At 44.0% G+C, this 27,198-nt stretch overlaps 1 protein-coding gene across 4 annotated transcripts in view; it reads right to left on the reverse strand.

Annotated features, from left to right (window-relative positions):
- Window positions 1–27,198, reverse strand: part of LOC141172391 (serine/threonine-protein kinase SBK2-like) — a 440,216-nt gene that overhangs the window by 273,794 nt on the left and 139,224 nt on the right. For all 4 annotated transcript variants that reach the window (XM_073656540.1, XM_073656538.1, XM_073656541.1 and 1 more), the window contains one exon: window positions 7,363–7,565. In XM_073656540.1, coding sequence (XP_073512641.1) covers window positions 7,363–7,565 — 203 coding nt within the window. The remainder of the gene's footprint in view (window positions 1–7,362; window positions 7,566–27,198) is intronic.

Below are 27,198 nucleotides of genomic sequence, written 5' to 3' on the forward strand. Positions count from 1 at the left end.
CCAACACGCCTATTCCCCTTTCCACCAGCAGCAGGCCTTTTTCCACTCATTTTGGTGGTTAACTAATTCACAACTCTGGAGTTGTTTGCACAAAAAAACAATGGATGGGAACCGAGCAGAGCTGAGTGGCCAAACTGTGGTATTAGGCCAAAAGTATTGGCTGGGTTAGATGCAGATAAAAATGATATTGAATTTGCAACCTGATGGAGGTCAGTATAGATGGACTAATAGAACAAGTCCCACACACTGCTAGAAGCCCAAATTTTTTTTCAGAGCTAGAAGCAGAAAAAAATTATTTTTAATTTGCAACCTGATGGAGGTTAGTATAGATAGACTAATAGACCAAGTCCCACACACTGCTAGAAGCCCAAATTTTTTTTCAGAGCTAGATGCAGAAAAAAATTATATTCAATTTGCAACCTGATGGAGGTCAGTATAGATGGACTAATAGACCAAGTCCCACACACTGCTAGAAGCCCAAATTTTTTTTCAGAGCTAGATGCAGAAAAAAATTATATTCAATTTGCAACCTGATGGAGGTCAGTATAGATGGACTAATAGACCAAGTCCCACACACTGCTAGAAGCCCAAATTTTTTTCCAGAGCTAGATGCAGAAAAAAATTATATTCAATTTGCAACCTGATGGAGGTCAGTATAGATGGACTAATAGACCAAGTCCTACACACTGCTAGAAGCCCAAATTTTTTTTCAGAGCTAGATGCAGAAAAAAATTATATTCAATTTGCAACCTGATGGAGGTCAGTATAGATGGACTAATAGAACAAGTCCCACACACTGCTAGAAGCCCAATTTTTTTTTCAGAGCTAGATGCAGAAAAAAAATATATTCAATTTGCAACCTGATGGAGGTCAGTATAGATGGACTGATAGAACAAGTCCCACACACTGCTAGAAGCCCAATTTTTTTTTCAGAGCTAGATGCAGAAAAAAAATATTTTTAATTTGCAACCTGAAGGAGGTCAGTATAGATGGACTAATAGAACAAGTCCCACACACTGCTAGAAGCCCAATTTTTTTTTCAGAGCTAGATGCAGAAGAAAATTATATTCAATTTGCAACCTGCTGTAGGTCAGTATAGATGGACTAATAGAACAAGTCTCACACACTGCTAGAAGCCCAAATTTTTTTTCAGAGCTAGATGCAGAAAAAAATTTCATTTAATTTGCAACCTGATGGAGGTCAGTATAGATGGACTAATGGAACAAGTCCCAGACACTGCTAGAAGCCCAAATTTTTTTTCAGAGCTAGATGCAGAAAAAAAATATTTTTAATTTGCAACCTCATGGAGGTTAGTATAGATGGACTAATAGAACAAGTCCCACACCCTGCTAGAAGCCCAATTTTTTTTTCAGAGCTAGATGCAGAAAAAATTTATATTCACTTTGCAACCTGATGGAGGTCAGTATAGATGGACTAATAGAACAAGTCCCACACACTGCTAGAAGACCAAATATTTTTTCAGAGCTAGATGCAGAAAAAAATTATATTCAATTTGCAACCTGATGGGGGTCAGTATAGATGGACTAATAGAATGATGCTATGCCCAAAAGGTTTTACTTCACTAGGTGCAGTAAAAAAAATGGTATTCTATACACAGGTGGTGTAGCTTGCAACACAGATAGGCTACTCCACTGACTAACACACTCTGCAATAGGCCAAAAAGGATTATCTTTTCTAGATGTAGCCAAATGCTGTGAAAAAAACTTGCACAGCACTGGCACAGACCTGCCTGGCAAAAACTGATAAGAACTGATGTAACTTAGTCCTGAAAAGGACTGCAATTACAATTAGTCTTTACTCCCACAACCTATCTATTTAAGAGCACAGACCTGCCTGATAAAAGTCGTATGAAATGCTGTAACCTAGTCCTTAAAAGGACTGCAATCACAACTCTTCCCTACTCCCAAGCTATCTGTAGATTTGTGCGAAAATTGGCTTGAAATTAACAAGATATAGCGCACACAGCAACAGCGGTGCCGTCTAACACGCAGCTGCAGCAGTGAGAAAATGGTGGCGACGGTGAAAATGGCTGGGTCTTATAGGGTAAGGACATGTGACATACACTGCCAATGACACATGCCCTTGCTTGTGTGAAAAAAAGCACTTCGCTCCGTGTGTGCGCTGCTGATAGGCTGACAGATTGCACCTCCCAACTGTAAATGCGGGAAAGAGAAAAAAAAATGGAGATCTTCATTATTCCTGCAGAGATCCATCCCCTGCCCCTCCCCCACCCCACTGTACACTCAAACTGCGTATTAACATTAATTTTCAGCATTACTGAGAAAAAATCCAGTTATGATTTTGGGGCACGAACAGTTATGGAACATAACCTCGAACAGCTGAATTTTTTTCAAATCGTTCGTGTTCGCCGAACGGCTCGAACACCGCTCAAAACAGCTCGAATTTGAGATTGGCGAACAGTTCGAGTCGAGCACCGCTCATCTCTAGTGATGACCACGTTTTTTGGCAGTGGTGCTGGTCAGCGACCACGTGTGAATAGGTTCAGCAACACACAGCTGGCAGACTTCAATGGAGTGTAATATTTGTCACGCTCCACTAAATGTTCATATTATTATGGCAGCAATATTGGATCACGTGTGATGACCACGGTTTTAAGCAATTGCCTTGTAGTGTGACATTGATCAGCGACCAAGTGTGAATAGGTTCAACAACACACAGCTGGGAGACTTGAAATGGAATATATTTGGCACGCTCCACATAATGTCTGTATTATTACCGCAGTAATTTAGGATCATGTGTGATGACCATGGTTTTAGGCATTGGCCTTGTAGTGTGGTATTGGTCAATGGCCAAGTGTGAATAGGTTCAATAGGTGTTCTGGGTGCGGGATCCAGGCTGATTGTACATTGATGCCCTATCCTACAGATAGGGCATCAATCAAAAAGTAGTGACAACTCATTTAATATATGCTGCTGGATTAGTCCTTAGAAGGACTGTTAGTTCAGATTGATATATATATGTTGCTGTGGAATACTTCACTAATAAACCGCCAATTCTCTGACTCAGCAGCACATCTCCCTACTCTGCCTGTTTTAGGGGTAGACTGTGACAAGTCTAGGGTCCCCGGTCTTATATCGTCCCAATGAAGCTAGGTGGTCAGCCAATCAATGTAACGCCATAACCAACATAGCTACGGCATTACAGTGACTGGCAAGCAATCCCCTCATGCTTATTCACTGTCTAAAGAGCGCCAAACATGCGACGAGGGGAATTACTTGCCGAGCGCCGAGCATCTCAAGCAGTGAGATGCTCAGGCAAATACCAAGCAGTTGCGAGCACGCTCGCTCATCACTATTGCTAACGTGATTCAGCACGCCATATCTCACCTTGCCATTTAGTGCCGCTGAAATTCAGCTGTGTGCAGTGTAAAAAAAACTTTTTTTTCAATTGCTAACGTGATTCAGCATGCCATATCTTACCTTGTCATTTAGTGGCGCTGAAATTCAGCAGTGTGCAGAGCTGTTGCAGAGTAAAAAAAATATTTTTCGGTTGCTAACATGATACAGCAAGCCATATCTCACCTTTTCATTTAGTGCTGCTGAAATTCACCTGTGTGCTAAGTAAAAATATATATTTTTTACAGTTGCTAACATGATACAGCAAGCGATATCTCACCTTGTCATTTAGTGCCACTGAAATTCCGTCGTATGCAGAGCTGTGCAGAGTAAAAAATCTATTTTTTTGCTGCTAATAGTGTGCTCCTACCACACTATCTGAGCAACATGAGTGAGAAAAAGTGAGGTCATGGTGGAAGGGGAAATATGCTTGGTGTTCAAGGTTCAAGTGGGGTAGGTGGTAATGTTAGTGAAAGCACTAGTGGACCAACACCATCATTTCCTATCTAAACACAACTGACAACTTCTGTTACTGGAAGGGCTATGTCAGGAATATTTTTGATTACATTTTGGGCATTTTTGCCCTCTTTCAAGATGTCATCTTTTGTCTCATTTGCCCCTTGTCTTCCTGGCTTATAACTCCACCTCAGCCTTTAGTCAGTGCAAGAGTATTCTGCCTGTGTGCTGTTCCTTTTGGCTTCCTGGCTTCCTGCTTTCCCCTGCAAACCTGTATGAATCTCCTGTTACTTGCTCTCTGAGATTCTGCTGCATACACTTGTTACCAGCATTCCTCCTTCTCCTGGCTGCTCATGCTGCTTCCTCTGAGCCTCAGTCCCCACCTGCATTAGCTAACACGTAAGCTGGTTTCTGCTCTGACTTTCCTTTGTTAAATAGTGCAGCACAGTCTCATGCTTTGCATCTATCTGAGACGTCTTTCCCAGGCCTCCCTGGATGATCTAATATGTTGTATGGACTTACATATCTATAATATAACGCTGTAAGCGTGTCTCTGTCTGAAGCCTCGATAGACTGCGCATGCGTGACGCGCAGTCTGGCTCCAGACAGAAGCAGGCATCCAGCCATTACAGGTAAGAGGAGTGTATGGCACCGGAGATCACGGTATGCGTAGACACTGAGCGCACACCGCAATCTCTGGCGCCATACTTGCATAGTTACCTGACCGGGAGGAGCGTTGCACCTCTCTCTTTGCCGGAGACCAGGGCAGGAGTGAGGCGTCAGATCGGCGCATGCGCATAGCGCTGTCCACGCCATTTTACTGAAGACACATTTGCAGTGTGTCTTCAACAAAATGGCGCCGGACAGCACGGTCCTCCGGCACCGCACTACTCCCCCGGCCTCCGGCAGAACAGGATGCCGCAGCGCTGGAGCACAGGGAAGAAAGGTGAGTATAACTGTTTATTTTTTTGTATGTGTGTACAGTGTGAAAGGGATGAGGGGGCCACACATACCAGGATTGTGGGGTGAGGGGACCATGCCTACCAGGATTATGGGGTGAGGGGATCATGTATACCAGGATGAGGGGTACCACACATGCCATTATTGGGGGTGAGGGGTACCATACATACCAGGATTGGGGGTTGAGGGGACCATGCATACCAGGATTGGGGGGATGAGGGGACCATGCATACCAGGATGAGGGGTACCACACATATCATTATTGGGGGGGTTAGGGGACCATGCATACCAAGATTTGGGGGTAAGGGGACCATGCATACCAGGATTGGGTGGTAAGGGGATTCATGCATACCGGGATTGTGGGGTGAGGGGATCATGCATACCAGGATTGTGGGGTGAGGGGATCATGCATACCAGGATTGGGGGGTGAGGGGACCATGCATACCAGGATGAGGGGTACCACACATACAATCATTGGGGGGTGAGGAGACCATACATACCAGGATTGGGGGTGAGGGGTACCACACATACCAGGATTGGGGGGTGAGGGGACCATGCATACCAGAATAGGGATGTGAGGGGTGCCATGCATACCAGAATAGGGATGAGGGGTACCATACATACCAGCATAGGAATGCGGGGTACTATGCATACCAGGATGAGAGGTACCATGTATACCAGGAAAGGGATGAGGGGTGCCATGTATACCAGGATTGGGGAAGAGGGGCCCATGCATACCAGGATAGGGATGAGGAGTGCCATGCATACCAGGATGGGGATGAGGGGTGCCATGCATACCAGGATGTGGGTGCAGGGCCCATGCATACCAGGATGAGGGATACCACACATACCAGGATTAGGGATGAGGGGTGCTACGCATACCAGGATTGGAGGTGAGGGGTGCCACGCATACCAGGATTGGAGGTGAGGGGTGCCATGCATACCAGGATTGGGGATGAGGGGTGCCATGCATACCAGGATTGGAGATAAGGGGTGTCATGCATACCAGAATTGGGGATGAGGGGTGTCATGCATACCAGGATTGGGGGTGAGAGATGCCATACATACCAGGATTGGAGGTGAGGGGTGCCATGCATACCAGGATTGGGGATGAGGGGTGCCATGCATACCAGGATTGGAGATAAGGGGTGTCATGCATACCAGGATTGGGGATGAGGGGTGCCATGCATACCAGGATTGGGGGTGAGAGGTGCCACGCATACTAGGATAGGATGGTGGGGACAGAATGGAGGCAGCACAAATACCAGGAGGGGGGCAGCACATACCTGCATGGGAGACCATATACCAATAAAAATGCTCGCCACCCAGGCGTAGAGCGGGTTCAATAGCTAGTATATATCTATCTGTGTATGGACTTGATAAAGATTTACTTTTTTTCAAGCATCCTCAAGTGTGAACTGAGCTTTACAGACTCTTCCGCTGATTGCATTTCCACCTGTGTGTTCATGGACTTTGAGACGATGCATACGAGCCACCTCCACTGCTGTGTTTGTCACACCAGAACTGATAGACCTTGTGGGGAGCCAATTTGTTGACTCCAATATTTTGTCTTGACTTTTGATTGAATGGACAGACTTTATTTCGTATAAACTCATGGCACTCACATGATGCAGTTTGGCATTATTTTTGGCCGAGAGACCGCTATCGATGACCTGGATGGTGCTGTTTCCCTTTTACTTGGGAAATCTTCTTCATGGCTGCTACTGGATTTGAACCAGTGACCTTTTGCTTGGGAATCAACCTAATAACACACTGAGCTATTAGGGAATGTGAGAACAAGTTGTATTTTGTAGTGTACAGAAAGAAAAATATTTTTCCACCACCAGGAGCAAACCAGTAACACTGCATGACTAATCATATGCTAAATAGTTGCAAGTCAAATTTATGTATGTGATAGCCAAGATCATTGTCTATAAAATGATGGTAGTCTCACGTTTGAATCAGTAGTAGATGGTGAGATATGGAGCCTGAAAGTCAAAAGTTCAAAACATTGTTACCCTTTTGCTCGTCAGTGTATGTGTCCCATCTATAGTGCAATGTTTTCTGTGGGTGCCTATTTAATATTTGACCAATATGTAATCACTCTATTCAGTCTCAGTTTGGTGGTAATATTCACTAACAGCATGTGGTGTTTTGATACTTCTGTAATTTCTTTTCAGCAACAGTACAATGCTGATGTCCAGTGATGTATGGTGGTTTTACTTAGTTACAGTATGTGGGTTTACTTAGTAACAGTATAGCCATACTGTGTAGTCACAGTATAGTAATATTTAATCCCTGTATTTATTATTATAAATGGACCATAAATAAGAGTTTTATCAGGCCTTGTGCCAAGGGCAGTTTGAATTATAAATATAGCACTGATTCTGGTTGCACTTTTATGAATATTCAATCATACAATGTAGAGAAAATCTGCACTTTAAATGCAGAAAATCATGACTAATCCACAGCACATCTGCAGTGGCAAAATCTGCACCAAATAAACCCAATTTATTATATCCGATACTATATAATACTTGCACACAATTTTTTATTTAAATTGTCTTACTGTTGGCTTTATAATGGAGATAAGGTCTTGATGCAGAGCAACTTCATACAAGAAACCATAATGGTCAGAAGATTCAAATGCAATGCCGAACATGCCAATGATGTTTGGGTGAGATGAAAGAGTCAGAGCCACACAGTACTCATAGAGAAAGTTTTGCCGCTTAGTAAAAGTCTTTGATAGGAGTTTTAGAGCCATGGGTGTTCCTTAAAAGAATAAAAATTAAAAAAGTGAAAACTTTGATAAATCATTTTATTTCATATATATTAAAATTAAGTCAAATCAATTAAGTTAAAGGAGCTGTCCACTAAATATTGATGCCCTATCCGTACGCGGCACCCCCGCCGATCAACTGTTACCGGTACCGGTGTCGGCGGAGGCGGCGCCAGCTGGAAGTCCTTACCTGCAGTGCTTGGTTGTCAAGTTGTAGTGGCCGGCGCTTGTTACTGCACATCCACCTCCCATTCAATTGATCGGCGGGGGTGCCATATGCGGCACCCCGGATGATCATACACTGATGCCCTATCCTGTGGATAAGGCATCAATGTGAAAGTAGTGGACAACTTCTTTAACCCCTTTACCTCCCAAGGTGGTTTGCACATTAATGACCAGGCCAATTTTTACATTTCTGACCACTGTCAGTTTATGAGGTAATAACTTTGGAACGCTTCAACGGATCCCACTGATTTGGAGATTGTTTTTTGATGACATATTGTACTTCATGATAGTGGTAACATTTCTTTGATATCACTTGCATTTATTTGTGAAAAAATGGAAATTTGGCAAAAAATTTTAAAATTTCACAATTTTCAAAATTTGAATTTTCATGCCCTTAAATCAGAGAGATATGTCACACAAAATAGTTAATAAATAACATTTCCCACAAGTATATTTTACATCAGCACAATTTTGGAACCAACATTTTTTTTGTTAGGAAGTTATAATGGTTAAGAGTTGACCAGGGATTTCTCATTTTTCCAACAAAATTTGCAAAACCATTTTTTAGGGACCACATCATATTTGAAGTGACTTTGAGGTGCCTTTATAACAGAAAATACCCAAAAGTGACATCATTCTAAAAACTGCACCCCTCAAGGTGCTCAAAACCACATTCAAGAAGTTTATTAACCCTTCAGGTGCTTCACAGGAATTTTTGGAATGTGGAAGAAAACAATGAACATTTAACTTCTTTTCACAAAAATGTTATTTTAGACCCAAATTTTTTTATTTTTGAAATGGTAACAGGAAAAAATGGACCCCAAAATTGATTGTGCAATTTCTCCTAAGCATGAAGATACCCCATATGTGGGGAAAAAACACTGTTTGGGCACATGGCGGGGCTTGGAAGGGAAGGAGCGCCATTTGACTTTTTGAATGTAAAATTTGTTTCAATAATTAGCGGACACCATGTCACATTTGGGGAGCCCCTAATGTGCCTAAACAGTAAAAATCCCCCACAAGTGAAACCATTTTGGAAACTAGACTCCTTAGGGAACTTATCTAGATGTGTGGGGAACACCTAGGTGCTTCACAGAAGTTTATAACATTGAGCCATAAAAATAACATTTTCACATTTTCCCACAAAAATGTTTTTCAGCCACCAATTTTGCATTTTCATAAGGGTAACAGGAGAAATTGCACCATGCTACTTGTTGTGCAATTTCTCCTGAGTAAGCTGATACCCCATATGTGGGAGAAAACCACTGATTGGGAGCACGGCAGAGTTCAGAAGGTAAGAGCGCGATTTGACTTTTTGAATGTAAAATTTGCTTGAATAAATAGCGGACGCCATGTCGCATTTGGGGGGCCCCTGATGTGCCTAAACAGTGGAAACCCCCCATAAGTGATACCATTTTGGAAACTATAACACTCAGGGAACTTATCTAGATGTGTGGGGAACACCTTGAATCCCTAGGTGCTTCGCAGAAGTTTATAAAATTGAGCCATAAAAATAACATTTTCACATTTTTTCCACAAAAATGTTTTTCAGCCCCCAATTTTGCATTTTCATAAGGGTAACAGGAGAAATTGCACCATGCTACTTGTTGTGAAATTTCTCCTGAGTAAGCCGATACCCCATATGTGGGAGAAAACCACTGTTTGGGAGCACGGCAGAGTTCGGAAGGGAAGGAGCGCGATTTGACTTTTTGAATGTAAAATTTGCTTGAATTTGCTTGAATAAATAGCGGACACCTTGTCGCGTTTGGGGAGCCCCTGATGTGCCTAAACAGTGGAAACCCCCCATAAGTGATACCATTTTGGAAACTAGACCCCTCAGGGAACTTATCTAGATGTGTGGTGAGTACCCTTATCCCCCAGGTGCTTCACGGAAGTTTATAGAGAAGAGCCATGAAAATAAAAACTAACTTTTTCCACAAAAATTATCCTTTATTCCCAATTTTTTTACTTTCACAAGGGTAAGAGGAGAAAATGGACCCCAAAAACTTCTGTGTAATTTCTCCTGAGTACGCCGATACCCCATATGTTGGGAAAACACACTGTTCGGAAGGGAAGGAGCGCCATTTGACCTTTTGAAAATTTTGTAAAATTTGCTTGAATAATTAGGGGGATCGCTCGTACATGGCGGGCAATCCCCATGAGTTTTTTTTGGCTGTATAACAGCTGCAAAACATATGCGGCGTAGACTCGAACATGTCACTCAAGCACCCGCGAAACTCTACCCGAGCACCCGATGCAAACTCATATAGAGAGCACTTACACTCAACACTAGTCGCCATATCATTAGTGTTGAGCCACCCCGTAGTGTTCGAGTTCGGTTCGGTTCGTCGAACACCCGTGTGTTCGCCGAACTGTTCGTCGAACACCTTCGAACACCGTTAAAACCAATGGCAGGCAAACAAAAACACATAGAAACACATAGAAAACACCTTCAAAGGTGTCCAAAAGCTGACAAACTGCTCAGAAGACATAACTAACACATGGAAAAGTGACAAGTACATATAGTCATGCGAAAATAAAAGAGGTGGAGGAGTAAAAGGAGGGGGAGACACAGATATAGGCATGTCATGCCCTTCTAAAATCCAAAAAGTGAGAAGCCGACACGGCCAGTCCGCTCCTGCCCGTGCCACCTCCGTGTCGCCGGGTTTGTGCCAGAGCCGCGGTGAACCCTGACGGCCAGCCCCCCTCTCCCAATACTGGTGCCTGTCCGCTGGTGGGTCGAGCGAGCCCCCCTGTGGTGGAGGCAGCTCTAAGCTTTTTAATTTAAATTGTCTCTCTAATTTGAATGAATACACTTTAAATCCATTTACAAGGATCTATTGGAGGGCAAGTCTCATGCCAACAGCCGCGGTAATTCCAGCTCCAGTAGCGTCCACTAAAGCTGCTGCAGTTAAAAAGCTTTTATAAGGATCGAGCTCGGCTGTCCACCGCAAGGCATCCTACTGCCAGTCCCAGCCCCTATGCCTTGGGGTGCCTCCTGATGTTCTTCACTAAGTATCCCATGGTCCCGAAGCATTTCCTTTGAAAAAATTAAGTGTCTAAACTACAGGTGGTGTAGCTTGCTTAACAGCCGGGATAATCCGCTGACTAGCAGACACTGCTACTAGGCACAAAGTATTTCCTGGGCTAGATGCAGTTAAAAATTTGTAATTAGATACTCTCGTTGGATGCTGAGAAAGCATTCCATAGAGTCTCCTGGCACGCCATATATGATTCTCTTAAAAAGCTTGGGGTAGGGGTCTAGGGGACCCTTTTATAGCCAAAATCACGGCCCTGTATCGCAATACGTCACCTAGGCTGAAGATAAATGGAACTGTAGCACCCTGAGGGCTCGGTTGCTACAGACGTATTGCACCTCACCCAGAGGTGTGATATCTCACTCTCAGGTAAGGATGGAGTGTGGATCAGGACCCGACACCTGCATGCATTACACCACATTGCCGTGGGGCAGGGCGACCAATATGCCCCTGAGATGGGCACGACAGTCCCTGTCCCTGGCTGGAGTGGGGGGAGGGAACACTGAGGAAGGGGAACCCTGTAGTGCAGGAGCAGGGAGGAAGCAGTTCCTGGGTGCATTGAGAAGGGAGTATAAAAGGTGGGCACCATCTTAGTTCAGTGCAGAGAAGTTTGAGCAGAAGTGGCAGGGAGCAGGGGCTCTGCATGAGCTCTGCTCCGGAGGCGGGCCTAGTAACAGAGGCCCAGGCCTGGAAGAGGGAGAAGGAAGGAAGAGGAGCGGAGAAGGCTCCAGGAACGAGGAATGAAGGGATCCCAGGGGTGCGGACGGGCGAGTCGCCACCGCACGCCCGAATCCACCTGCGTGGAGGGGTCAGGCCAAAGGGGGAGACCGGTCCCCGAACTAGTGGAGGCAGGAAACGACCCTCAGCTAGAAACCGGAGGCTCTGACATTTTATGTGGCGCAGCCCCTCGCTACACCCGCTAGGAAGGCACCACATAGGGTCAGGGAAACTGGCGCCAAGTTTACCAAGAGGAGGCCCGAGGCAGCCGGACAGAAGTGTTGGTAAGAAAGGCCAGACAAAGGACACACAAAGGGGGTCCTGTGAAGTGCTCCAAAGTTATCTGGGAGTTGTCTGAGCCCCTCACCTGGTGAGCACAGTACGACGTGGGCAGCCGTTACCTGCAGACGTGGTCTGGATAATAAGAACTGTGAGTAAAGGCCCTGGACTGCATCACTGACTCCGTGTCTTTACTGCTGCTGCCCTGCACCATCACCCCCATCCTCCGCATACACTGCCCTGAGGCTATACTCCTCCCGTGGGGAGTTATGCTACGCTCTGCTGCACCCACAACACCAGCCTCAGCGGTCTGCCCTGTAGCGGCGGTTCACTCTGACCGCAATCCACGGGTGGCATAGTCGGACACTTAAACATCAAAACCACATAAATAGTTCCGCCACTGGTTTGACCGCCCTGAGCCACGGAACCAGGTCGCCGCCACGAAGACTACAACCACCAGCATCCACCAAAAAGGGTCCGGCTCCGGGTGTCCCAAGGCCCAGGGGGTGCGTCAGAACATTTTCATCACCTTTCACAATCACCAATGGGACAAGGCAGGGATGTCCTCTGTCCCCTCTCTTATACATCCTAGTGACGGAGCACCTGCTCTCATCAATTCGCCATAACCCCAATATTAGGTGGATTGAGGTGGGAGGCACCGAGTACAAGTGCTCTCTATTTGCTGATGATGTCCTAGTATATATCACTCAATCACATATATCCATCCCTGCTGTTATGGCTGAAATAGATCACTTTGTTACATGGTAAAATTTTAAAATCAATGCAGCGAAGTCTGAGGCCCTCGATGTCTCCCTCCCCAAATCCATATAGGATTCCATCCAGTCCAACTTTCCCTTTGCCTGGCCCTCACAGGGTATCAAATACTTAGGAATTCCTATTCATAGAGACCTCTCCCATCTATGTTATCTTAATTTTGGGCCCTTTATTGAACAATTCCATACAGACCACGGTTGGCAAATTAGAACTGTAAGATTCACTACGTGAACCACTGGTGTTTTGTGGAAAAGCACATGTACACTGCGTTCCAAATTATTATGCAAAAAGTGTTTAGGAGTGATAAGGGAAGAATTTGTTTGTTTGTCAGTTAAACTCATTGATGGTGATGTGTGTCAGGGCTCTTTATATCACTGTAAGCAATTGCAGACACCTGTGCTAATTAGTTTGGCAGGTGTGTCCAATGAAAGGCAAGACTACTTAAGAAGGCTCTCTCACATTATTAAGCAGCCTACATTTTCTGCCAAAATGGGAAAGAAAAAGGATGTGTCGGCTGCTGAGAAGCAACAAATTGTGGAGTGTTTAGGTCAAGGCATGACTACAATCAACATTGTGCGATGATCAGGATGAAGTGTCTTGGCAATCAAGAAGTATGTAGCTGATTCACAGTACACACGTGTGCGTGCTGATAAGGGCAAATTGAGGACTCTTTCCTACAGGCAATTACGTCAGGTTAAAAGAGCAGCGGCAAGAAAGCCTTGTCATAGCAGCAGACAAGTTTTTGAAGCTGCTGGTGCCTCCAACGTCCCCCGAACAACAAGATGCAGGGTCCTTCAGAGGTTTGCAGCTGTGCATACGCCATCCTGTCGACCTCCTCTATCCACTTCACACAAGCAGAAACGGCTCCAGTGGGCCAAACATTACATGAAGACTGATTTCAAAACTGTTTTGTTCACGGATGAGTGCCGTGCAGCGCTCGATGGTCCAGATGGATGGAGTGGAGGATGGCTGGTTGATGGACACCCCACGCAAACACAGCTACAGCGCCAACAAGGAGGAGGTGGAGTAATGTTTTGGGCTGGAATCATGGGGAGAGAGATTGTCGGCCCCTTTAGGATCCCTGAAGGCGCTAAAGATGAACTCCATAATGTATGTGGATTTTCTCAAACAGCACTTCCTGCCATGGTTCAAGAAGAAGAACCGTGTATTTCACAGCAAGATCATTTTTCTGCATGATAATGCACCATCTCATGCTGCACATAAAACATCTGCATCTCTGGCTGATATGGGCATAAAAGGGGACAAACTTATGGTGTGACCCCCATGCTCCCCTGACCTCTACCCCATTCAGAACCTTTGGAGCATCATTAAAAGGAGTGTCTATGATGGCGGGAGGCAGTTCACATCGAAGCAACAGCTCTGGGAGGGTATTCTGTCCTCATGCAAAACAATTGAAGCAGAAACCATCCAAAACCTGACAAATTCAATGGACGAGAGAGTTCAGAAGCTCCTTTCGAACAAGGGGTCCTATGTGAAAATGTAACATCACCTACAATAAAGTTTTGAGTTGAAAACTGTTTGATTTCAGTTTCTAACAACCTGCTAATGCTTATAATTTCAAAAATGACCATTTTTTTGGTCTTTATTAAAATGAAAAGGTTGATCGAAAAGTTTGGGGGATCTAAGAATGTGGCAACCCAGTAGTCATGATTACTTCGAATTCTGACAATATGAGGGTCATGCTGCAGGTAGTGCAGCAAGAAGCAACTTATGTGTCTTGCGCATCTCGGAGCCCCAAAATTATTTTCCGGGCTAGATGCAGCTAAAAATTATTTTTAATTTTAAATCTGGTGGAGCTTATTATAGATGGCCTAATAGGATCAGTGCTGCACACTGCTACAAAGCCCAAATTATTTTCCAGTCAAGATACAGATAAACATGATTAGTAATTTGAAAGCTTAAAACGGTTGGTAGGGTGATTTTAACCAATCATCAAGCTTTTACTCTCCCCAGGATGACACAGGGGTAGAAAAGTCGTTTCGGATCCATGATTTGTTCATCTTTATGAACATGAGTCTGTCTACATTATCAGTGGAGAGCCGCGTGCGCTTATCTGTCAGCACACCACCAGCAGCGCTGAACACACGTTCAGACAGAACGCTGGCTGCGGGGCATGACAAGATCTCCAAGGCGTAAGTGGCTAGCTCCGGCCATTTATCCAGATTGGAAGCCCAAAAAGAGCAAGGGTCCAGTGACCCAGTCGTGGCTTCAATGTTTACTTGGAGATACTCCTGTACCATCGTCTCTAGGTGTTGACTATGTGTCAGACTTCTTGTCTCCTGTGGCCTTGCAAAGGATGGGCTAAAAAAGTGGTGAAATGATTCCGCAAAATTGATGTTACCAGCAGATACTGTGGTTCTGTTACGATTTGAGTGCTGAACACTTGACGGTCCCACGGTTGGCAAGTTGGAACTGTGAGATTCACTACGTGCACCACTGGTATTTTGTGGAAAAGCACATGTAAGATTCTGCAACAGTCTCTGCTGATACTCCTGCATGCGTGCATCCCTTTCTATGGCAGGAATAATTTCTGCAAATTTACTTTTGTACCGGGGATCTAACAGTGTGGCAACCCAGTAGTCAGGATTATTTCTAATTCTCACAATTCGAGGGTCATGTTGCAGGTAGTGCAGCAAGAAGGCACTCATGTGTGTTGCGCATCCAGGAGCACCAAGTCCCTGTTGTGTTGGTGGCGAGGTAACAATCATGCTTCCTTCCTCTGTCCTCTCCCCCCAACCTCGCACAACAGAAATGTGATCAAGGTCTCCCTCATCTGATGAGTCTTCCATCAGTTCGTCCTCCACTTCTTCCTGGGCTCCTGCACCTTCCTCACTAGTTTGGCTGCTACCATGTGCCCTGGTAAAACCATCTCCCCCACCCTCACATGCCTGCCACCTTGGTGCTGCCGACCGTCTGGACCTTGCAGATGTTAGCCCTTCCGCATACAACTCCTCCTCCTCTACTTCCTCCACCTCCTCTTGTGCCACCACCTGACTCCGAATTCTGTTTAACATGTGCTCCAGCATGTAAATCACTGGAATAGTCATGCTGATAATGGCATCGTCAGCACTAAACATCTTCGTCGCCATTTCAAAACTGTGCAGAAGGGTGCATAGGTCCCTGATCTGAGACCACTCCTCCAGCGTGATTTGCCCCACCTCTGAATCTCGTTGGCCCAGGCTATACGTCAGAACGTATTGCACCAGGGCTTGTCGGTGCTGCCACAGTCGCTGCAACATGTGCAGAGTTGAATTCCACCGGGTAGGCACATCGCATTTTAGCCGGTGAAGTGGCAGGCCCAACGACTTCTGTAGAGATGTAAGTCGCTGAGCTGCGGGATGCGAACGGCGGAAGTGAGCACACAGCGACCGTGCCCTCTGCAGAAGGCCATCTAGTCTGGGATAGTGGGCTAAAAATTGCTGGACAACCAGGTTCAACACGTGAGCCATACAAGGCACGTGTGTGACATTGCCCCGGCGAAGGGCCGCACCCAGGTTTGCAGCATTGTCGCACACGGCCTTCCCTGGTTTCAGGTCCAGTGGAGACAACCATTCATGAAATTGGTTCTCCAGAGCTGACCACAACTCCTCAGCTGTGTGACTCACATTTCCCAGACATTTCAAAGTAAAAACCGCCTGATGACGATGAGCCCTACTGCCAGCATAGTAAGGAGGTGTGCAGGATCCCTTCTGCGCAGTTAGAAAGCTTGTGGCATGACCAGACAGGCTTTGGGTGCAGGTGGAAGACCGAGAGGAGGTTGAGGAGGCAGAAGCAGTGGAGGAACTTTGACATAAAGAGGATTGACGCACAACTCGTGGGGACGGCAAGACTTGGACAGCAGCCCCTTGTCCTGCTGTCACCATAGTTACCCAGTGCCCAGTCAGCGACATGTAACGCCCCTGTCCATGCCTACTCGTCCAAGTGTCTGTGGTGAAATGCACCCTGTCACACACAGAGTTTCTCAAAGAAGCGGTGATGTTGTGTGCGACATGCTGGTGGAGCGCAGGCACACCTTTCTTTGAGAAGTAGTGCCGACTGGGCATCTGGTACTGGGGCACTGCGACGGACATAAGGTCTCGAAAATCTTCTGTGTCCACCAGGTGGAAAGGCAGCATTTCTGTAGCCAAGAGCTTGCAGATGGTGAAATTCAACCTCTTAGCTTTCTCATGGCTAGGAGGAAATGGTCTTTTACTTGTCCACATCTGAGGGACCGAGGGCTGGCTATTGTGCTTAGACGGGGTTGATAAGGGTGTCCCCGGCAAACTGCCGGTCTGTGAGGAAGATGCAGGCGGAAATGTTAGGTTGCCTTGATCCAAAGGTGGTGCTATCGATGTCGGACAGCGCTCAACACCAGCTGGTGTTACCACCTCCAAAGAAAATGATGACCTGCCAATCACGCTGGCTGTTGCGGGTAAAGAGGTGGCAGGTCTGCGCCCCAAAACAGGTGTGACTGCTGTCCCCCCAGTCACAGAGGATGAAGAGGCCGCGGATGCACAAGATATGGCAGACGGTGGTTGGCCCGGCCGGCTAGGCCGCATTGTAGCACACTGAGCTTCCCACTGCAACTTATGCTTCATGTCCATGTGCCGGTTCATGCATGAAGTACTCAAACTATGTATTTTTTGGCCTCTACTTAGCTTTTGCTGACAAATGTTACAGATAACACGAGTTGGGTCATCTTTATCGATCTGAAAAAATGCCCAGGCTATGCAAGGCTTAGCACCCATGCGACCTGAAGAGCCACCACGACTTGTGGTGAGAGGCAGAGTTGTGTTTGAGGATGCAGTTGTTGACGTGCTTCCAGTACTACGTCTCTGTCCAGGAAGGCGCAACCTGACCTCGTCGTCACTAGTATCTTCCTCCACCTCCTCTGCTGACCTCATCTCTTGGCTGACTGTGGGTTGACAGTAAGTGGGATCTCCAACCTCATCATCATCACCCTGTGTGTTATCACACCCGTCGTCCTCAGAGCCAGCCTGTTCCTGCCCTGAAAAAAAACTAAAGTTGTCGCTCCAATCAGGTATTTGAGTCTTATCATCGTCTTCCTCATTGTCTCCACCAACAGGAGTTACAGTTTGGGAATGAGGGTCTACATTATGGTCAGAACCTTCTGCGTCTGGTCCTGGATCCGACTCATAAAGATTCTGGGCATCAGTGCAGATCATTTCCTCGTCTGGATTCACAGAAGCGCTGGAGTCGACCTCTGATTCCCAGGCTATAGTATGAGTAAACAGCTCTGCAGACTCAACCAGCTGTTCTACCTCATACTCAGACGGGCAGCTGGAGATTTGGGAGCTGTGAGGAAGCAAGTGCGATTTGGGTGACACCTTTGAGGACTGGAGTATTTGTGATGTTGAAGTTGATGTGGAGGAGAGCCCACTTAAAGGAGCACTTGATATCTGTTGAAGCACCTGCTGTTTTTGTGCCTCATCTGGAATTTGTAGCGATTGGCGTGGCCGTAAGAAAGGGATCTTATCACATTGTCCGCTAAAAGAAGTAGACATTTTAGTTTGGCTGGAAGATGGTCTTTCTTCTGCAGATGTTACTGTTGCTTTAACACCTACCCCACGGACACAACCTTTTTTCCCCTTCCCAACACGCCTATTCCCCTTTCCACCAGCAGCAGGCCTTTTCCACTCATTTTGGTGGTTAACTAATTCACAACTCTGGAGTTGTTTGCACAAAAAAACAATGGATGGTAACCGAGCAGAGCTGAGTGGCCAAACTGTGGTATTAGGCCAAAACTATTGGCTGGGTTAGATGCAGAAAAAATTTATATTCAATTTGCAACCTGATGGAGGTCAGTATAGATGGACTAATACAACAAGTCCCACACACTGCTAGAAGCCCAATATTTTTTCAGAGGTAGATGCAGAAAAAAATATATTCAGTTTGCAACCTGATGGAGGTCAGTATAGATGGACTAATACAACAAGTCCCACACACAGCTAGAAGCCCAAATATTTTTTCAGAGGTACTGTAGATGCAGATAAAAATTATTTTTAATTTGCAACCTGATGGAGGTCAGTATAGATGGACTAATAGAGAAAGTCCGACACACTACTAGAAGGCCAAATATTTTTTCAGAGCTAGATGTAGAAAAAAATTATATTCAGTTTGCAACCTGATGGAGGTCAGTATAGATGGATTAATAGAACAAGACCCACACACAGCTAGAAGCCCAATATTTTTTCAGAGGTAGATGCAGAAAAAAATATATTCAGTTTGCAACCTGATGGAGGTCAGTATAGATGGACTAACAGAGAAAGTCCCACACACTACTAGAAGGCCAAATATTTTTTCAGAGCTAGATGCAGAAAAAAATTATATTCAGTTTGCAACCTGATGGAGGTCTGTATAGATGGATTAATAGAACAAGACCCACACACAGCTAGAAGCCCAATATTTTTTCAGAGGTAGATGCAGAAAAAAATATATTCAGTTTGCAACCTGATGGAGGTCAGTATAGATGGACTAATACAACAAGTCCCACACACAGCTAGAAGCCCAAATATTTTTTCAGAGGTACTGTAGATGCAGATAAAAATTATTTTGAACTTGCAACCTGATGGAGGTCAGTATAGATGGACTAATAGAGAAAGTCCGACACACTGCTAGAAGGCCAAATATTTTTTCAGAGGTACTGTAGATGCAGATAAAAATTATTTTTAATTTGCAACCTGATGGAGGTCAGTATAGATGGACTAATAGAGAAAGTCCGACACACTACTAGAAGGCCAAATATTTTTTCAGAGTTAGATGCAGAAAAAAATTATATTCAGTTTGCAACCTGATGGAGGTCAGTATAGATGGATTAATAGAACAAGACCCACACACAGCTAGAAGCCCAATATTTTTTCAGAGGTAGATGCAGAAAAAAATATATTCAGTTTGCAACCTGATGGAGGTCAGTATAGATGGACTAACAGAGAAAGTCCCACACACTACTAGAAGGCCAAATATTTTTTCAGAGCTAGATGCAGAAAAAAATTATATTCAGTTTGCAACCTGATGGAGGTCTGTATAGATGGATTAATAGAACAAGACCCACACTCAGCTAGAAGCCCAATATTTTTTCAGAGGTAGATGCAGAAAAAAATATATTCAGTTTGCAACCTGATGGAGGTCAGTATAGATGGACTAATACAACAAGTCCCACACACAGCTAGAAGCCCAAATATTTTTTCAGAGGTACTGTAGATGCAGATAAAAATTATTTTGAATTTGCAACCTGATGGAGGTCAGTATAGATAGACTAATAGAGAAAGTCCGACACACTGCTAGAAGGCCAAATATTTTTTCAGAGGTACTGTAGATGCAGATAAAAATTATTTTTAATTTGCAACCTGATGGAGGTCAGTATAGATGGACTAATAGAGAAAGTCCGACACACTACTAGAAGGCCAAATATTTTTTCAGAGCTAGATGCAGAAAAAAATTATATTCAGTTTGCAACCTGATGGAGGTCAGTATAGATGGACTAATACAACAAGTCCCACACACAGCTAGAAGCCCAAATATTTTTTCAGAGGTACTGTAGATGCAGATAAAAATTATTTTGAATTTGCAACCTGATGGAGGTCAGTATAGATGGACTAATAGAGAAAGTCCGACACACTGCTAGAAGGCCAAATATTTTTTCAGAGGTACTGTAGATGCAGATAAAAATTATTTTTAATTTGCAACCTGATGGAGGTCAGTATAGATGGACTAACAGAGAAAGTCCGACACACTACTAGAAGGCCAAATATTTTTTCAGAGCTAGATGCAGAAAAAAATTATATTCAGTTTGCAACCTGATGGAGGTCAGTATAGATGGACTAATACAACAAGTCCCACACACAGCTAGAAGCCCAATATTTTTTCAGAGGTAGATGCAGAAAAAAATATATTCAGTTTGCAACCTGATGGAGGTCAGTATAGATGGACTAATACAACAAGTCCCACACACAGCTAGAAGCCCAATATTTTTTCAGAGGTAGATGCAGAAAAAAATATATTCAGTTTGCAACCTGATGGAGGTCAGTATAGATGGACTAATACAACAAGTCCCACACACAGCTAGAAGCCCAAATATTTTTTCAGAGGTACTGTAGATGCAGATAAAAATTATTTTGAATTTGCAACCTGATGGAGGTCAGTATAGATGGACTAATAGAGAAAGTCCGACACACTGCTAGAAGGCCAAATATTTTTTCAGAGCTAGATGCAGAAAAAAATTAGATTCAGTTTGCAACCTGATGGAGGTCAGTATAGATGGACTAATAGAATGATGCTATGCCCAAAAGATTTTACTTCACTAGGTGCAGTAAAAAAATTGGTATTCTATACACAGGTGGTATATCTTGCAACACAGATAGGCTACTCCACTGACTAACACACTCTGCAATAGGCCAAAAAGGATTAGCTTTGCTAGATTCAGCCAAATGCTGTGAAAAAAACTTGCACAGCACTGGCACAGACCTGCCTGGCAAAAACTGATAGGAACTGATGTAACCTAGTCCTGAAAAGGACTCCAATTACAATTAGTCTTTACTCCCACAACCTATCTATTTAAGAGCACAGACCTGCCTGATAAAAGTCGTAGGAAATGCTGTAACCTAGTCCTTAAAAGGACTGCAATCACAACTATTCCCTACTCCCAAGCTATCTGTATATTTGTGCGAAAATTGGCTTGAAATTAACAAGGTATAGCGCACACAGCAACAGCGGTGCCGTCTAACACGCAGCTGCAGCAGTGAGAAAATGGTGGCGACGGGGAAAATGGCTTGGTCTTATAGGGCAAGGACATGTGACATACACTGCCAATGACACATGCCCTTGCTTATGTGAAAAAAAGCACTTCGCTCCGTGTGTGCGCTGCTGATAGGCTGACAGATTGCACCTCCCCACTGTAAATGCGGGAAAGAGAAAAAAAAATGGAGATCTTCATTGTTCCTGCAGAGATCCATCCCCTGCCCCTCCCCCCACCCCGCTGTACACTCAAACTGCGTATTAACATTAATTTTCATCATTACTGAGAAAAAATCCAGTTATGATTTTGGTGCATGAACAGTTATCGAACATAACCTCGAACAGCCAAATTTTTCTCAAATTGTTTGTGTTCGCCGAACGGCTCGAACACCGCCCAAAACAGCTCGAATTTGAGATTGGCGAACAGTTCGAGTAGAACAACGCTCATCTCTACATATCATCATCATTTTTTTTCTTTACTTTTGAAAAAATCCCAACCCTAGCCCAACCTCAACCCTAGCCCAACCCTAACCCTAGTCCAACCCTAACCCTAGCCCAACCCTAACCCTAGTACAACCCTAACCCTAGTACAACCCTAACCCTAGTCCAAACCTAACCCCAGCCCAACCCTAACCGTAGCACAGCCTTAACCCTAACCCTAGCACACCTATAACACTAGAGTTTATTTTATACGCCTTTTCTCATGTGGTATAAGTGATCAGATGACTTTATTCTTCGGGTCGGTGCGATCACAGCGATAACAGATTCATATCGTGTTTTTATGATTGACAGCTGTCACACACTAAAAAAACCTTTTTTTTTGCAAAGACTAGTTTTTGCATCACCATATTTTGAGAGCTATAATTTTTCCATATTTTGGCCGACAGAGTCATTTGATGGCTTGTTTTTTTGCGGGATGAGTTGACGTTTTCATTGGTACCATTTTCAGGCATGTGACATTTTTTGATCGCTTTCTATTCCGATTCTAGGGAGGAAGAATATACAAAAACCGACAATTCAGGAATTGTTTTTTTGTTTTTTTTATGCCGTTCTGCGTGTGGTAAAATTTATAAGGCAGATTTATTCTTTGGGTCAGTACGTTTACAGCGTTACCACGCTTATATTGTTTTTTTATGTTTTGGCGCTTTTACACATTAAAAACTATTTTATAGAAAAAATTATTTTTTTGTATCGCTTTATTCTGAGAGCTATAACTTTTTTATTTTTCAGCTGATAGAGCTGTATGGCAGCTTGTTTTTTTGCGGGACAAGATGACGTTTTCAGTGGTATAATTTTTATTTACATTCGTCTGATCGATTTTATTTCATTTTTGTTTGGCAGTATGATGATAAAGCATAGTTTTTTGCTTCATTTTTTATTTTTATTTTTTACCGTATTCACTAAAGGGGTTAATTAGTGGGACATTTTTATAGGTCAGGTTGTTCCGGACGTGGCAGTACCAAATATGTGTACTTTTATTGTTTTTTTTCATAATAATATGTATTTATGGGTACAGTATATATTTTTTTGGGGGGGAATTATTATCATATTTTTTTTATACTTTAGAATTTTTTTTTTTTTTTTTTTCACTTTCTGGCACTTTTTTTTACTTGTACACTATGTCCCACTATGGGACTTTCACTTTTTGCAGCCTGATAGCTTATAAGGCATAGAGATGCAGCAGCATCTCTATGCTATATACAGTCTGTCAGCACTGCATGCAGAAGTTACTTTGGTCGAGCACTGCGCATAACCAAAGGAACTTCCTGCCTCCTGATGACACGGATGTCGTCATGACGACATCGGGTCACCATGACAACCACCGGTACCCGGCAGAAACAGTGCAGGACCCCGGAGAGAAGGTAAGTAAGCAGCTCTTACCTCCCCTTGATCCCGGAATGCTGCGATCGACTTCAATCACAGCATTTCAGGGGTTAATGTGCTGGGAGCGGTGCGGCACCGCTCCTTGCACATAGTACCGGGTGTCAGCTGTGACAATCAGCTGACACCCGGTGGCGATCGTGCCTGAACAGCCTCTGTGCAGGTGAAAATCGCCAGGGCATACTAATACGTATCTGGCCATAAGGCCCAGGGCACAGATACGTATTAGTATGCCTTGGGTCAGAAAGGGGTTAAATACACTTTAAATAGAAATGAATGTTTCTGAATGCAATTGAACAGCACTCAAATATTATAATCTTTGTCATTTGCTTCTGCATAGATTCAGTAATATGGCCACAATAATGCTGAACTGTAAAGAGCCTTAAAAAGGTTAAAAAATATATACTGTGTACATTTAAAAAATCACGTATACTTTACTGCTTACCTCTCTAGCCCTTTCTCTTCTCACTGTCACCCGTCCGCTCCTCACTACATCTTCTTATCAGCGCCGCAAGCGCTGAACACACGCAATCGGCATTTTGGCATACAAGGTCACGGTGCATGACATGATGTCATGACCTCACACACACTTTCCCAGAACCGGGCAAGCATCATTAGAGCTGGAAATCTTGACGTAGCATGACGAGATATGAATTCGGCACTCGCAGCACCGATCAGGAGATGCGTCGAGGACCAGGTGATGGAGAAGAGCAGACGGCCATAGAGGTTAGTACGAGTATTTCTTCTCATTTGTTTCTTTACATTGTTCTTACATTTATTGTTCTCTTGGGTATGGAGAAGCCCTATAGCATAATAAAGGACATTCAATTCGCAAGGAGTAACTTATCTGAAAATCAAATCTCCCTTGAAAATCTGCGAGAATCGGGAATTTGAATTTTTGACTCATGTGCTCATCTCTAATTTCAAATAATTTGAAATAAATATAATCTGTCCTCCAGCATAAAGATCTGGCCAGTAGTCCACTGCAGTAATGCTTTAAATGTCCTATGAAACATGGGCACTTTTTCCATAAGTTGCACACAGTAAATATTATATATACAGTAAATAAATATATACAGTCAGAAAAATGTGTCTTTCAATTTCAGAAAATTTCGGTTGTAAACTTGTCTAGTTAGGAAGCATATAGATGGTAAATTATTTTTTCCTGCTTTGGTGTAAATGAAAGTTACCACTTTTGCACTGCAGAGGATACAGTAAGACAACCCCAAAATTAGATTGTTTAAATTGGCAAATTGGAGACATGTACTCGCCACACCGATACTATTGGCAGCCTGTTGCTTCACTAAAGAAACTAATTAATATAGCTAATATGATCTATACGTTTCTAATATTGTTGAATATTATTAAGTAATATTTGTTATTATTAGGATATATTATACTGCAATTGCAGATTTCTCTGTGTGTTTTGTAGAATTATTTAGAACACAGACATCTAGTCTATAACATTTGTTTATTTTTATTTTGTTTATTTTACTAGCTTTTAATTCTGCAGCACTTAACAGATATCATCATCACTGTCCCCATTGGTGCTCACAATCTAAATTCCCTATTAGTATGTCTTTGGAGTGTGGTAGGAAACCACAGGAAATCCACGCAAACAAGTGGAGAACATTCCTTGCAGATGTTGTCCTTGGTGGGATTTGAACCCAGGAGATGAGCACTATTATAGTGGTAGTATCAGTACTGTACGTACTGATAATGTTTGGTTATTGTCTGGTGTCAATAACACAATTACCGCTGCCACCAATTTGTCACAAACACCACTCATTGGTGACACAGGTGCCTCAGATACTACCTTAAAGGGGGACTACACTTCCCACACTCACTTGTCCACAGCCAGTTCTCACACCCACACCAAGCTTTTCGTCACCACCACCCACCGTTTTGAGAGGTCAGCAAGACACCTGCATTCAGTCACACACACCACCTAGCTTTCCTGAGCACCTGATAGGTACTCTTCCTGCATTCTGTCATACACAAGATAACACAACCAATCTATTCTCACCCTGTCCACGGTTTGTGGGTATGTTTAGAGCAGCAAGGAACAAACTTATTACATTTTTAGATTTAATATACAAAAAAAATTACAACAAAATGAAATAATAAAAAACACGTATACAGGCAAAAACAGGCAAAAACAGTATAAAGTAAAAGGGGTAAAATACAGATAAGTCTTACAAATTGGATCCGTGAGAGGTGCTGGTGAAGGAGAATGTTGTGGGAAATAGGGACAGAGCTACAATACTCGTTACTTCTCCTGGGGTCTGACCCAGATATTCATTAGATGAAATGATATAAAGAGTCTTACAAGACCCCTCACTCCTCCCTCAGCTGAAGTAAAAGGGGAATGGTTGATTACATTGAGTTCCACTCCATCCTTTAGCCCTCATTTTTGCTGTGAGTCATTCATTTCCCCAAGACAATAAGGCCGTCATCTTACTAAACATCTTTTAAGCATTCTATACATATGCCACATGAATATGATATATCCATAATTCAGGGAGAGATTGTGCTCCTGTGGGATGCCACCTATCAAAACCTTTGCAATTCTACCCACAGATGCAAATAAGCTCCCCGATCAAGGTTAGATCCATACATTCTGTAAAATTATAATAATAATGCAAATTTTTTTTAAAGGGAACCTGTCATGTACTATCTAAACTGCCCCCATTGCATTACTAAAGATGCAATGTGCATCACTAAAATGTTTTTTTAATTAAAATGGGCGCTATAATCATGTGTAAAAAGCACTTTATATACACTGCTCAAAAAAATAAAGGGAACACTCAAATAACACATCCTAGATCTGAATGAATGAAATATTCTCATTGAATACTTTGTTCTGTACAAAGTTGAATGTGTTGACAAAAAAAATCACACAAAAATCATCAAATTTATTAACCAATGGAGGCCTGGATTTGGAGTCACCCCCAAAATTAAAGTGGATAAACACACTACAGGCTGATCCAACTTTGATGTAATGTCCTTAAAACAAGTCAAAATGAGGCTCAGTATTATGTGAGGCCTCCACATGCCTGTATAACCTCCCTACAATGCCTGGGCATGCTCCTGATGAGGTTGCGGATGGTCTCCTGTGGGATCTCCTCCCAGACCTCGACTAAAGCATCCGCCAACTCCTGGACATTCTGTGTCTCCTGACATTGGTGGATGGAGCGAGACATGATTTTCCAGATGTACTCAATCGGATTCAGGTCTAGGGAAAGGGCGGGCCAGTCCATAGCTTCAATGCCTTCATCTTGCAGGAACTGCTGACACACTCCAGCCACATGAGGTCTGGCAGTGTCCTACATTAGAAGGAACCCAGGGCCAACAGCACCAGCATATGGTCTCACAAGGGGTCTGAGGATCTCATCTCGGAACCTAATGGCAGTCAGGCTACCTCTGGCGAGCACATGGAGGGCTGTGCGGCCCTCCAAAGAAATGCCACCCCACACTATTACTGACCCACTGCCAAAACGGTCATGCTGAAGGATTTTGCAGACAGCAGATCACTCTCCATGGTGTCTCCAGACTCTCTCACGTTTGTCACATGTGCTCAGTGTGAACCTGCTTTCATCTGTGAAGAGCACAGGGCGCCAGTGGTGACTTTGCCAATCCTGGTGTTCTGTGGCAAATGCCAATATCCTGCACGGTGTTGGGCTGTGAGCACAACTCCCATCTGTGGACGTTGGGTCCTCATATCACCCTCATGGAGTCGGTTTCTAACCGTTTGGGCAGACACAAACACATTTGTGGCCTGCTGGAGGTCATTTTCCAGGGCTCTGGCAGTGCTCCTCCTGTTCCTCCTTGCACAAAGGCGGAGGTAGCGGTCCTGTTGCTGGGTTGTTGCCCTCCTACGGCCCCTCCACGTCTCCTGGTGTACTGGCCTGTCTCCTGGTAGCGCCTCCAGTCTCTGGACACTACGCTGACAAACACA

The sequence above is a fragment of the Phyllobates terribilis genome, unplaced genomic scaffold (assembly GCF_046119375.1).
Source record: "Phyllobates terribilis strain yellow unplaced genomic scaffold, ASM4611937v1 Scaffold_12__6_contigs__length_324123572, whole genome shotgun sequence".
In the NCBI taxonomy this organism is placed as follows: Eukaryota; Metazoa; Chordata; class Amphibia; order Anura; family Dendrobatidae; genus Phyllobates; species Phyllobates terribilis.